Source organism: Globicephala melas, chromosome 4 (assembly GCF_963455315.2).
Source record: "Globicephala melas chromosome 4, mGloMel1.2, whole genome shotgun sequence".
NCBI classification, from domain to species: domain Eukaryota; kingdom Metazoa; phylum Chordata; class Mammalia; order Artiodactyla; family Delphinidae; genus Globicephala; species Globicephala melas.
Window position 1 is genome coordinate 47,039,898 of NC_083317.1, and position 13,990 is coordinate 47,053,887.

The following is a 13,990-nucleotide window of genomic DNA, read 5'->3' on the forward strand; positions in this document are numbered from 1 at the left end:
CCCTATCAACACTGCAAGTTTTGACTGTAAGGGTTCATCAATAAATGTTGAGGAAGTCAAAAGAATATCACACATTTTCCTGGTTCTCAGGAAACCTACGATTACAGTGAGGTCTAATGGACAAAAAACAATAGGAAAAAAACATAAGGTTGATTAGAATTATATTTAACTTTGTGTTAAACTTTCAGTAGTACTAGCAGAATAATGATGTTTGAGGAGGTAGGTAGGGAAGACTTTACAGAAGAGGTAGGAATTGAGTTGGTCTGGAGGAATGGTAGGTGTTATGGGCTGAGTTGTGTCCCCCCAAATCATATGTTGGAGTCCCGATTCCCCGTACTTCAGAATGACTGCATTTGGAGATAGCGTCTTTAAGGAGGAAATTAAGGGTAGGCCCTAATCTAATAGGACTGGTGTCCTTATAAGAAGAGATTAGGACACAGACATGCAGAGGAAAGACCATGTGAAGACGCAGGGAGTAGATGGCCATCTACAAGCCAAGGAGAGAGGCCTCAGAAGAAACACAGCCTACCAATACCTTTATCTTGGACTTCTAGCCTCCAGAATTGTGAGGAAATAAATTTCTGTTGTTTGAGCCACTCAGTCTGGGGTACTTTTTTTATTGCAGCCCCAGCAAACCAGTACAGTAGGGTTGAAATATGGAGAGGGGTTTAAAAAGAATAAGAATCCTCCAGAAAAAAAAGAATACCATGAAAAAAGAGGTCAAAATGAGGACTGACATAGATGAGGAACAGAGTCTTGAAACAGGGGTTTACATTAATGAATGGCACATACAGCTACCGTCATCATTAATAAGACTCTTTCTTTTTTCCAGTATTGTGTCTTAAGAGAGATAAATAAACCTTTCAACCTTCGCACCTCTATCCAAAATTTACTTCCTCAGAGAGGTCTTCCCCCACCATCTTTCCAAAACAGCATCTACCACCCAAGCCATTTTCAAGCCCTTTCCCCTGCTTTATTTTCTTCACAGCACTTAAATCTGAGATTACAAAATTTATTTTTAACTTGTTAATTACATGTCTTCCCACACTAGAATGTGAGTTCAATGAGATCAGGGACTTACCTCTCTAATTCACCTCTCTTTCTCTAATCCCCAGAACAGTTTGTAACTCTTAGTAGGTATACCATAAATATCTGTATCTAGCGAATGAATTTCCCTGAGAAAAGCAATCAATCAGGAGCGAATTTTCTTTGAGAGGCATGGAAAAGCCAAGAAAACAATTCTGGTAAATATTGGAGGAGTAGGATACTGCGTGACTTTCCCTTGTTTTAGGTGTGGTGAATCTGAAGCCTTGAGAAACTACAAACTCTGTGTGAGGGGGCAAGTAGGGGGCACAGAGGAGGGCCACCCGGCAGCAGATGAGAGAGGCTTGTCCACACCGGACACAACACGGACACACATGCACACACATACCCCAATACAGACATGCTGGGAAAGGGAAAGGGAAAGCTGTCCCATATGAAAGGGAAAGTTGGATTTAGGGCAAGGATTGAAGGTTTAAATACTTAAAACATTCTTTCAGACAGTAAGCCAAAATCTCATGAGGATCAACATACAAATAAAATGCTGAGGAGCGTCTAAAATAATATATATCACATTACTCTGTTATATACATTACAGATCACATGAGGAAACTGAAACTCTCTGCAGCCCTGCCCAAATATAGGGAACCATTTAGGGCTGTTCAAAAAATGACCAGGACTGGCGACTCTGACCCCAGAATGAATAACTGCCTTGGTTCAGCTGTTCTTTCTTGCCATTTTTAACAAGTACGTTTTAATGGCCATTATTGTTTTATTCATGTTAGGTTTATCATTATTGCAGTTAACCTCACATTTACTTTGGCTAGTATCCTTTTTTGAAAGTCTTTGACATTTCAGTTGGTTTTGATTTGTCTTTTTGGTCACACTCCATTAATAATAACAAACGTGAGGAGTGCTTTTCGGCTTACAAAGAATTCATAGTATCATTTGTGCCCTTGAACAGCACTGTGGGAGAGTCAGAGATTATAATTTCTGTTTTATAAGCAAGGAAACTGAAGCTCAGTGAAGATAAGGGACTTGCAGAAAGTCATAAACACAGAGAATGGCAGAGCTACAACTCAACTCCTGCCTTTTGGTTTCTTCTACAATGCGCTTCCTGTATGACATGACACCCATCACTAAGCTAGCCTGGCTGGCAAAGATCCAGTGTTCACACACAGTATGTATGTTTATGTTCACATGTACTCAAGCACACACACACCACATAACGGTTATCAAATAGAAACCCAAGAACACATTAAACAGAACTCACAGCATTATTGTGTTCTACATCCTTAGAAAAAGAAAAAAGAGGCAAGAAAACCCACTACCACCATTTCTCCCCAGCAGGAATTCTGAGGTTCCTTCTTCCCACCAGGTGTTTGTACAGTGTTACACAAATCTGATGTTCTTTTGAGTGATTTGGGGAGAATCTCCACACCACTTTGATCACCAAAAATATCCTCAGGGACAAGAGGGAAATGAGTAAGGATAAGTCAAGTGGTAAATTCTAACCAGGGCCCCTACATAAATATTCAAGCTAAAACTGAATGAAGTTTATTTAAATAAAGATCCAGAGAAACGGCAGATGGCAGATTGAAAGAGGTAGTTTTCAGGAGAGAAAGGCCAAGCCTATGAGAGGAAATAATTGTAGTAGAGCAGAATCCCAGTGGGCCTTTGGTATTCAACTGGTCTTCTTCCAAGCATTTCACCCTCTTCCAATTTTCCAGTGTTTCATTAGACTGTCCTGGTTTGAAGATTATTAAGTAAATCCAACACAGCCACTGAACTGAAGGAAGGGTGAAGGACCAACCATGCTATCTATTATCACTCCAAGTTCAGGGTTTAATAGTGAAACTCATTAACTTCCAAAGATAGAATTAAATCCCAGGCTACACATCACCAGATATTACCACTGTCAGCTCTCTTGTGACTGCCTTAGACATTGAATGTTAGAGTCAGATGGGGCTTAGAGAACAACTGAGTCTTATTTTTAACAAAAGAAGTTGAAGGGATCTGTTCAGATACACAAAATTAAGATGAAGTTCTGGTCTTATGAGTAAAAAAAGTAAGGAACAGTGGTGCGTAGAACAGGCTGTAATTTGTCTTAAATGGGTGTGCATATTCAGAGAATATCTCTGGGAAAATATGAAGGAAAATGGGAAATGTTGTTACTTCAAAGGGAAAGGATTTTAGATACTAAAGAACAGAAGTGAGAAGAAAATTTACTCCCCCCCCCATATCCTTTGCTACTCATTAATAGTTTACACATCTGTCACTCCTACAAAGAAGTGTAAGCTCCTTGAGAGCAGGGCCTATTGACTATATTATAGTCATCTTTGTAATCCCTGGGTGGGTCTCTCATTGTGTCTCATAAATACTCAATAAACCACTGTTGAGTACTTACAACAGATGTTCTTTTTCCATTTAAAATAAATTTGACTATTGAGTATAAATCAATATTAATTTTGTGGCTCTTTCCAAATGGTTTATAACAATTAATCATTCATATAAGGACATAAAATAACAGCTTTCTATCTTCTCCCATTTAGAGTACACTTGAAACAAATAGTTCTCGAAGACTACTCTGACTTATGAAATAGAGAAAGTTGTATAAATCATTTTGCTGACAGATGTTTCTTCATTTTCACCCCAAAGGGGAAAAAATGATTAGTTAGTATATTTAGAAAAATTGTAATGCAGTGAATTTCATGGTGGAGATTTTTACTAAATATTTTCTTAGGTGCTTTTTATTAACCAATTCTTCTGTAGCCTGTTCATACTCTTGGCATTACTCTTGAATACGATGTTGCAAAGTCAACCCACATTTTCTAAGAAGTGGAAAACTATGATCCAGAATTAAGTAAGGCAGAAGCAAAGAAAACAAACTCTTAGGAGAATCGAACTTAAATTATTTACTCAGTTAGTTACTGGATTAAATTATTTACTCAAGTTTACTCAAAGTTTTCCAGAAGACAGTTACATTAAAAATTGTGAGAAACTTGCCACTTCTTTCTCCATCCCCCCAATTCCCCCCTCCCCCCACCCCGCCACGTCCCATCTCTCTCTCTGCAGCATTATGATGACACTCCATTTAGGATTCAGATTTTCGTTAAGTCCCTCTATAAGATGTGGGAGCAAAGCCTTACGTGTAGTTTTAGGACCTCCGGGTAACTGAGCAGACGTCAATGTGTACCACACTTGCCCTCTAGCGGGAATTTGTGAAAACTGCAGTTCCCTGGGATGTTGGTTCTTCAACCCTGCGCGTTTCCAAACACCCATCTCGAGCTGTTTTTTATAAACAGATAAACCTCATTTATACTTATTCTACTAATTACTAATTTGCAAAGGGTGCTATTAAAAGGCTTAAAACAGCTTATTCTTGCGAGTAAACATCTCTATCTTATTTACACAACAAATATGCTTTGTAAACTCCTTTCTTCATAATAGTACAAAGATAAACTTTAATGATCTCCAGGTCCAATTAACCTAATTCTGAACAAATGACTTCATAGTACATAATTAGAAGAAAGAAATGGTATCCCTGTATGTACATAATTATGATGGTGATTTTTTTTTTAATGACATTTTGGGGCTGTCACATGAAGTACCTTCTTTCCAATTCAGAAGATATCTTCGGTTTTTATTGTTGTTCTTGTTTGCTCTTTAACCTTTATATGTTTATGACCACACCAAAGCAGCCAAAGGACATCTGACATATGAAAAACTACTGCCTCTGGCATAAAGCCTATAAATTATTAACTGTTTCCATTTACAATAGAATTTCAGCACTTACTAACAAAGTTATGACTTGCCACTAAGTTTGCTTCATTTTGGAGAATCTATTCTATCTGTTAGGATTAAGTTCAGTGCAAATGTATGGCACCCAAAATAACAATGGCTTAAAGAAGGTAAATCTTTCTCTCTTGAGTAAACAAATTCCAAACTTAAGGATGAATATCAATATATGGCGCCTCCAAGTTCAACCAAGGCTCAGGTTTCTTCTAGCTTGTTGCTCTACCATCCTCAATGCACAGCTTTCACTCCATGGTTCATGGTGTCTGGCCTGTTTCCGGGTAATATATATCCACATTCCAGCCAGTGGGAAGAAGCAAGAGGAAGAACATGCTCACTCCCCTTAAGGAGCATTCTTGGAAGTTGCACCCATTACAACTACACGCAACAGACCAGAACTTTGTCACGTGGCCACTTCTAAATGAAATGCCGTAATTCTAGCCTTGCTCTGTTCCAGCTGAAAGTCAGGGGTGCCAATACTATGGAAGAGGGCAGAGTTCATGTTCAGGGACAACCAGCAGTCTCCCCATAGCTTGCAATCCCACCAGCTGCCTTCATTTGATAGACCCTACTCTTTCCTGGGTTTTGTCTGTTTTCTATTGAAAGGTGACATCTTCCCTTCCATTTGTCTTCCACTCATGAAGTTCTGCTAATAAAGACCATGATTCCTTTTCTTTTTTTCTCCCTTCTTTCTCTAAGTAAACTCCGGTCACCTGGCCTGCTGGTTTTCACCATGTTGGTGCGTACCTTCCTCCACAGGTGATGGCTGGTCCACCTGCCCTTCTGCAGCTGCTGGGAGTACTGCTTACCATTTCCCTGGGTTCCGTCCGGCTCATCCAAGCTGGTGCCTACTATGGCATCAAGCCGCTGCCACCTCAAATTCCTCCTCAGATTCCACCGCAAATTCCGCAATACCAGCCCCTGGGCCAGCAAGTACCTCACATGCCTTTGGGTAAAAATGGCCTTAACATGGGCAAGGAGCTGCCCCACATGCAGTATGGCAAAAAGTATCCACATCTACCCCAATATATGAAGGAAATTCAGCCGGCACCAAGAATGGGCAAGGAAGCAGCACCCAAGAAAGGCAAAGGTAACATACTTCGGTTCTGCTGTAAGACAGCAGCTTTCCAAAACCCTAAACAATACGCTGCGGCGGGGCGGGGGAGAGCTAAATTTTAGACATTTTTCTTTTAGCATGTGTGACTGACATTCATTAACTGCCTGTGTCCTAAACCCTATCCTTGAAAAGTTCAGGTCTTGAAGAAAGACAAAATTATTGTAAGTTGTGCTTTCTTATTTCAACAGCATCAAATGACAAAAAGCATACTTCATAACAAATAAGTTTAGTCCCTTACTCATTATTTCTTTATTCAAACATACAGCAACTAATGAGCATCTCTTTTTGTGTCAGGCTCTAAGCCAAAATGCTAAGGGATATAGCAGTGGAAAAAAAGAAAAAAGAAGTGATGTCAGTCTTCAGAACTAGGAGAGCAATGTTATAAGAACCTGCTGTGTTAAAAAAATCATATAAAAGCACTTTGTAAACTAGGTGCCAGACAAATGTGTTTTTAAGAGTGCTCTAATTAAGTTGTTACACATGTCAATCAATAAATCTACAGAAGGAGCCCAAAGAGTACAGACTATATACCTACCTAGAGATGATGATACCTGAAAATCTCTCCATTACTTTCTAGGCATATTCATTAGTTATTCAACACCAGCAAAATGCCTATCACTGTGAGAGACATTTTCTTTTTTTAAAATTTTTTTAAGTCTTTTTTTTTTTTTTGGCCACACCGCGTGGCTTGTGGAATCTTAGTTCCCCGACCAGGGATTGAACCTGGACCCTTGGCAGTGAGAACACAGAGTTTTAACAACTGGGCCACCAGGGAATTCCCGAGAGACATTTTCTTATAAACTCAGTTGGGTTATAAGAAACGTAGGAAACCTAGCACTTGCAGGAAAGGAATTGCAATCAGAGTAGCAATTCCCTTTGAGGCGGTGGAGGCCATTCCCACTGGTCCCTGCAAAAGCAGGAAGCTCTGCTTCTGGGGAACTACTGGATTTGGTACTAATAGGCCTGAGTGCCTAGAGGCCAGAAAGGAGAGGAACCTAGTCATTTAACCTCTTTGAAACTACTTTTCTTCATTTGTAAAGTAGAATTATTGAGAGAGTCTATGACATAAGGTAAGTACTAAATAAATGCTAAAGTACCATAAAAAACTTTGCTGCAGTTGGTCATTCAACAAAACCTAAGGAAGAACAGAATATACTCCAGGCACGTGCTAGACATTAGGGATTCCTGATGAATGTGATGTGACCCTGCCCCAGATGCTCTCTTGACAAAGGAGCTACACAGTTCCTGCTTAGCAAGAGCACACAGTAGTAATCCTATTAGCATAAAAGAAGTATTTCCAGTTTTCTTCCCTTTAGGAGCTGATATTCCACTTAGGGGATTATCTCAGTCATTTGTTTTCCTTCCTTTCTTGAATGGCCTGCCTGGATTTTGAAACTTCCTGTACTTATTCAGATGGGTACCAGATTGCAACTGAGGAATTTGGAAAATACATGAGTTCTGTGGTTCTATTTTGTTCCCTGACAATAGCTCAGTGAAAAATACAATGGTCAGGATTAAGATGCAACTAATGGTTAATATAAGACTTTGGGACCATCAATTTCATTTTTTTATGTTATTCCTTACTCTCAGTAGCATGAGAGGTCCAGAGTTGTGTTTCTCTGCAAGGCATAGCATAATCAATATAATTACATGTGCTTTGTATTTCGATAACAATTCGAGAAAGCATAACGCCTTTCACATCTATTTTCTAATCTTGTAGTGTGGGTGTATTATTCTTGCTGTACAGACAGGCAAGCAGGGATGCTGATGGCTTAAGTGAACCAGTCAAGGTCTCATTTCAAGGCCAGAAAGAGAAGCTGAGCTTCCTGCTAATCCAGTTTAACTCCTTTTCCGCACTGTTTATCATCCTAAAATACCTTATTCACTACTCCTGTTTAAAAACCAAATTTGCAAGTGAGAAGTAACTTATTAAATTGAAGAATTAATATTTGAGGCTTAGGAAATCCTACAGCATATTAAAGAAATTAAACACATCGATTTGACTCTAGAGGACAGATTTTAAGATGTTATTAAACCACATACAGAATAAAAATAAAATGCTTCTATTCTTCCGAGTCTACATGATAATGACGGTCATCCTCTACATCATAGTATATTTCAGCACAACAGGAAATATTATTTTTCCATATATTATATTTAAAATTCAAGGACATAGAAAAATAGAGTATAACATTAAATAGGGAAAAAATAAAAATGACTCCAACACTGTTTGAAATACACACACACATATATATACACACACACACATATATATACATACATATGTACATATATATAGAACACATGAGATGGAAATACAGATAAATGTCAAGCGATTATCTCTGAGTAGTGGGCTTATAGGCAACTTTGATTTTTCTTTGTCCTTCTTTGAACTCTTTATAGTGAATACACCATAATATCTCCAAGTTTGTACTAGGAAGAATGTTTCTTCATTACTTTTTAGCTGTTTTACTTAACTAATGCTGATAAAAGCAGCCACAGATAACAGTTCCCAAAACAGTATCTCAAATATGACAAAGAAATTATCAGCCTGATTGTCCATTAAGTACTGATAATACAGTCCTGGAACACGAGCACATTATTCCTAGTCTTTCCTCTTGATAAGTAATAGGCAAATGTGTCAGAAGTAAATAATGATCGAAGTGAGGGATGATCAATATTAATCTCTCTCTCTCTCTCTCTCTCTCTCACACTCTCACTCTCCCTCCCTCCCTCCCTCCCTCCTTCTCTCTCTCTCCCCCCTCTCCCCGCAGAAATACCATTAGCCAGTTTAAGGGGGGAGCAAGGTCCCCGTGGAGAGCCTGGCCCAAGAGGACCACCTGGGCCCCCTGGCTTACCAGGTCAAGGGATACCTGGAATCAAAGGAAAACCAGGGCCACAGGGATATCCAGGAATTGGAAAGCCAGGTATGCCTGGAATGCCAGGAAAGCCAGGAGCCATGGGAATGCCCGGGGCCAAAGGTGAAATTGGACCCAAAGGGGAGATCGGACCCATGGGGATCCCAGGACCGCAAGGACCTCCAGGGCCTCACGGACTTCCTGGCATTGGGAAGCCAGGTGGGCCAGGGTTACCAGGGCAACCAGGTGCCAAAGGTGAGCGAGGACCCAAAGGACTACCAGGACCTCCAGGCCTTCAGGGTCCTAAAGGAGAGAAGGGCTTCGGGATGCCAGGTCTGCCAGGCCTGAAGGGTCCTCCAGGGATACATGGCCCTCCCGGCCCTGTCGGACTTCCAGGAGTGGGCAAACCAGGAGTGACAGGCTTCCCTGGGCCCCAAGGCCCCCTGGGAAAGCCAGGCCCTCCAGGCGAACCTGGGCCACAAGGCCCTATAGGGGTCCCGGGGTTTCAAGGACCTCCTGGGATGCCTGGAATTGGAAAACCAGGCCAGGATGGGATCCCTGGGCAGCCAGGATTTCCAGGTGGCAAAGGGGAACAAGGACTGCCAGGACTGCCAGGACCCCCAGGCCCTCCAGGGATCGGGAAACCCGGCTTCCCAGGCCCCAAAGGCGACAGGGGCATAGCGGGTCTTCCTGGGGCTCTGGGACCAAGAGGGGAGAGAGGACCAGCAGGTGCCCCTGGATTGGGGGGCCCACCAGGAGAGCCAGGCCTGCCTGGAATCCCAGGTCCCATGGGCCCTCCAGGGGCTATCGGTTTCCCTGGACCCAAAGGAGAAGGTGGGGCTGTGGGACCACAGGGGCCAATAGGTCCCAAGGGTGAGCCAGGGCTTCAAGGCTTCCCAGGAAAGCCAGGTTTCCTTGGTGAAGCTGGGCCCCCCGGCATGAGGGGTTTGCCAGGTCCCATAGGGCCCAAGGGGGAAGCTGGGTATAAAGGTTTGCCAGGGCTCCCTGGTGCCCCAGGGCTGCTTGGACAGAAGGGAGAGCCAGGAATCCCAGGGGAACAGGGCTTACAGGGCCCCCCAGGTATCCCAGGGATTGCAGGCCCGAGTGGCCCCATTGGACCTCCTGGAATTCCTGGCCCCAAAGGGGAACCGGGTCTCCCAGGGCCCCCTGGGTTCCCTGGAGTAGGGAAGCCCGGAGTGGCAGGACTTCATGGCGCCCCAGGGAAGCCTGGTGCCCTTGGTCCCCAAGGCCAGCCTGGCCTTCCAGGGCCCCCAGGCCCTCCAGGACCCCCAGGACTCCCAGCTGTGATGCCCCCGACACCACCACCCCATGGAGAGTATCTACCCGATATGGGGCTGGGAATTGACGGAGTGAAACCCCCCCACGCCTATGGGGCTAAGAAAGGCAAGAACGGAGGGCCAGCCTACGAGATGCCTGCATTTACCGCTGAGCTGACTGCGCCTTTCCCACCTGTGGGGGCCCCAGTGAAGTTTGACAAACTGCTCTATAACGGCAGACAGAACTACAACCCGCAGACGGGCATCTTCACCTGTGAGGTCCCTGGGGTCTACTACTTTGCATACCACGTTCACTGCAAGGGAGGCAACGTGTGGGTTGCTCTGTTCAAGAACAACGAGCCCATGATGTACACGTATGACGAGTACAAGAAGGGCTTCCTGGACCAGGCGTCCGGGAGCGCGGTGCTACTGCTCCGGCCCGGAGACCGGGTGTTCCTCCAGATGCCCTCTGAACAGGCTGCGGGACTGTATGCCGGGCAGTATGTCCATTCCTCTTTTTCAGGGTATTTATTGTATCCCATGTAAGAAAGAAAAAAAGAGAGAAATTTAATAGAAGAAAAGAAAAGGATGCACCAAAAAATCCAAATGGGAAACATAATTGCTTCAAAACATTTATATAGTTGGAAAGTTATATTTAAGTGAAAGTCTGAACCATCATGTACAAATAAAAACTAAGATGCATGTTTAGTGCTCTGCACAGCAGCTTGTGATTGAAAATGATGGGATAGATTTATGTATCAAGTACTGACACTTGTGTTGTACCCACTGGAATCGTATTAGCTGTTTATGTTATGTGCTTCCATGATAACCTGCTTATTCAGATCAAAGTATTTCAGTATGAAAGAGCATAGCTAATGAAAGTCACTCGCTCATACTGTTTACTTTAAAATATTTATAAATATGACTTAAAGAAATGTCAATGATAACAATTACATACCGTATTTACTTGCATAATTTCCTCTGTATTTGTGCAGATACTTTGCCATGGGATGTGGGAGAGCTCTGCAGTGCTTTTCCCCAGTGAGGCGTGGACAGAGAACCAGGGTAGAGCTTTACTCCAAGGGATGTTTCTCCCCTGTCAGAGGCTGTGTCTTTCACAACAAGAGTTCTACTCAGAATTGTGTGTCTAGTGTCCCTAGAAGAACAACTGTAGTGTATTTACTCGTGTCTTCTGTGTGCCTAGCACTGGATGAGACACTTCTGTGGGGCCTAAGACAGTGCCCCGTAGGGAGCTAACAAACCAGCTGGGAGACATGAGTAGGAAGTAACTCATTTATTCCTCACGGGTTCTTTTTGCTTGTTATTTTTTTTTCCTGTGATTTTTTTTTCTTTCTTGTTGTCTCCATGTAATTTCCATTATGACCCAACTAATATAAACACTTGGAAGTCATAAGAAAAAAAGTAACCCTCTCCCCTCATAACTTTCCAGTTTTGCGGAATGTTCATTATAAATAGCAGTTATTAATTGTGTTTACATGCGTATAATAATCCCCCTCCTTTGCCTACAAACACAAATGACTACAATGAGGTTTCACCCACAAAGGGGATATCAGTACTTTTTAGTAGCTACTGAATTTCAAAGAAATTTCCCTGTGTAGTACACATACAAATCGGTGTGTCATCTGAAGTTCCAAAGTGAATTTCCTAAATCCAAGCCGTCCTTTGATCGGGGAAAGAGGGGGGAGTTTCAGAATTACATAGGAAAATAAATTGTTTTGAAAAAATAATTTCTGAAGTTTTAAATTAAAAAATAGATGTATTACTTCCTGCTGTAGGTACTAAAAATGCAGGAAGCAACCTGTGGAAGAGCCACCTGGAATGTCAGAGGGCAATGACAGCCCATGCTTTTTATGTCACCCCACAAGTACAGGAGTCAATACAAATTTAAAGAGAAAAGTAAATTTTTTTCCAGGTTTTCATTTAGGTACATACTAATTGCTTTGCACATTCAAATCTGGTCTCGAAACACAGACAAAGCATTTCAAGTTGGCTATGAGTCTGCTGCTGACACTATAAGCCACTGGGGGGAATAATGTGGGGCTATGGTGGTGGAGTCTTGTATCTACTCCTCAAAGTTAAGAGTGTTGAAATGAGGGGATAGGTACAGATGGGAAGATACACAAATAAATACGGTATAAACACACATGGAATCGTGTCTATGTCAAATCTGAATCATTTTAACCATCAAGAATATTCTCCTCAGCCTAATATCTGTCTTTTCCCTATATGGTATACAAGCACCATTTCTTCTCAATTTCTTAAAAAGAGAAATGAGTTCATTACCACGTGGTTTCTTACTCACAGCTAATTATATGACAAACTTTTCCCATCAAAAACATATCCCACCCAACCTTCATTTTCAAAGCAGACAGCATTTATGTGGCCAAATATCCTTTGGGTTGGTCTTGAGGATGCTGGTTTTGGGCCGATGGCTATGACAGCCACATGGATCCACTGGGCTCTGTCTGCTGAAAAGCTGCATTGAAATGGCTTGGAGGCAAGTCAGATCAGCTGATTTATAAAACTGTATTTATCTGTACATGTATGGGCTTTTTATTTCCACCAAGAGAGAAAGTAGCTCTTTAGTCAAAACCAAATTTCACTTTTCAAATACCTTCCAACTTATTTATTGGTTGTTACTCAATTGCATGTGTGTGTGCGTGTGTGTGCGCGTGCATGCGCGCATGCGTGTATTATCAGGCATATGCTTCTAACTTTTAGACAGGGGAGGAGAAAAATCTATGCCAGATACTGTATATTCTACAATGGTGCTAATCTCAGAGCTAAATGAATTACTCCATTTAATTTAAAAAGAGTTTTAAATAATTATCTATGTATCTTTGTTTCCCTTTTGAATGTTGCACATCATGTTAACACATTTAGTGTAAAAGCAGATGAAACACCACATGTTCTAAAGTCTAGGGATAGTGCTACAATCCCTATTTAATTCAAAATTAACTAGAACTTTTCCATGTGAAATGGACCAAACTGACAATATTGTTATTTAAATACAGAGTTTTAATGCAGGATGACATCCCACAGGGGAAAAGAATGTCTGTAGTGGGTGACTGTTCTCAAATATTTTACAGAATACTGGTAACTTTGAGTTTCCATGATAGATTTGAGACATGTCAATAGCAAATCATTTTTGTATTTAAATTTTTGTACTGATTTGAAAAAAAAAGTCTTATTAAATACCTTTAAAAGTATGTTTCTCATCTTGTTCATATCACTCAGCTGACATTGTTTGAACTTCGTAACTGTTTATCCCCCAACGTGTTAATTAGCTGCTGACACAGAGACCTAACATAATCCTAGCTTAACGGGACAATTCTTTCTCTTTGACATAACAGCTGCAAGCATAAGCAGGCTGGGGCTCATGTGGCAGCCCCAGTCAGGGCCCCAGGTTCCTTCTATCTTGTTGCTTTTCCACCAAGAGGGCGTGGCCTGCATCTCCAGGGTCCAGGAGAGCTAACCACCACAGGCACATTCCAGTCAGTGGGAAGGAAGAAAAATCAGGAAGGGGAGAGCATGCTTCCTTCTTAAAGAACTCAACCTAGTGGTTGCTTAGATCACCCTCCCACATACCATGCTCTGAATTTAGTCACACTGGCACAACCAGCTGCAAGGGAGTGTGGGAAATGGAATATTTACTGCAGGCAAGCACATGTCCAGCTAAAAATCAGAGGTTCTATTAATACAGAAGAAAGGAGAACAGATATTAGGGAACAATTAGCTGCTGCATCTGTCACATCCAACCTAAAAGGATAAACTGCCACAAATCTCTTTTCTCCCACAAAAAAACTAATCTTCATGTACTCAATTCTGTTACAGTTTGCCACACCAGAGCCAAAATTTTTGAGGGGAGATAGTGATGAGTG

The 13,990-nt window shown here is 41.9% G+C and overlaps 1 protein-coding gene across 2 annotated transcripts in view; it reads left to right on the forward strand.

The window, feature by feature from the left end:
• The window catches only part of COL8A1 (collagen type VIII alpha 1 chain), a 155,470-nt gene extending 142,152 nt beyond the window's left edge, over positions 1-13,318 (forward strand). For both annotated transcript variants that reach the window (XM_030861014.2, XM_060297970.1), the window contains exons 3-4: positions 5,596-5,926; positions 8,728-13,318. In XM_030861014.2, coding sequence (XP_030716874.1) covers positions 5,599-5,926; positions 8,728-10,634 — 2,235 coding nt within the window. In that variant the 5' untranslated portion in view covers positions 5,596-5,598 and the 3' untranslated portion in view covers positions 10,635-13,318. The remainder of the gene's footprint in view (positions 1-5,595; positions 5,927-8,727) is intronic.
• Positions 13,319-13,990: the final 672 nt, after the last annotated feature.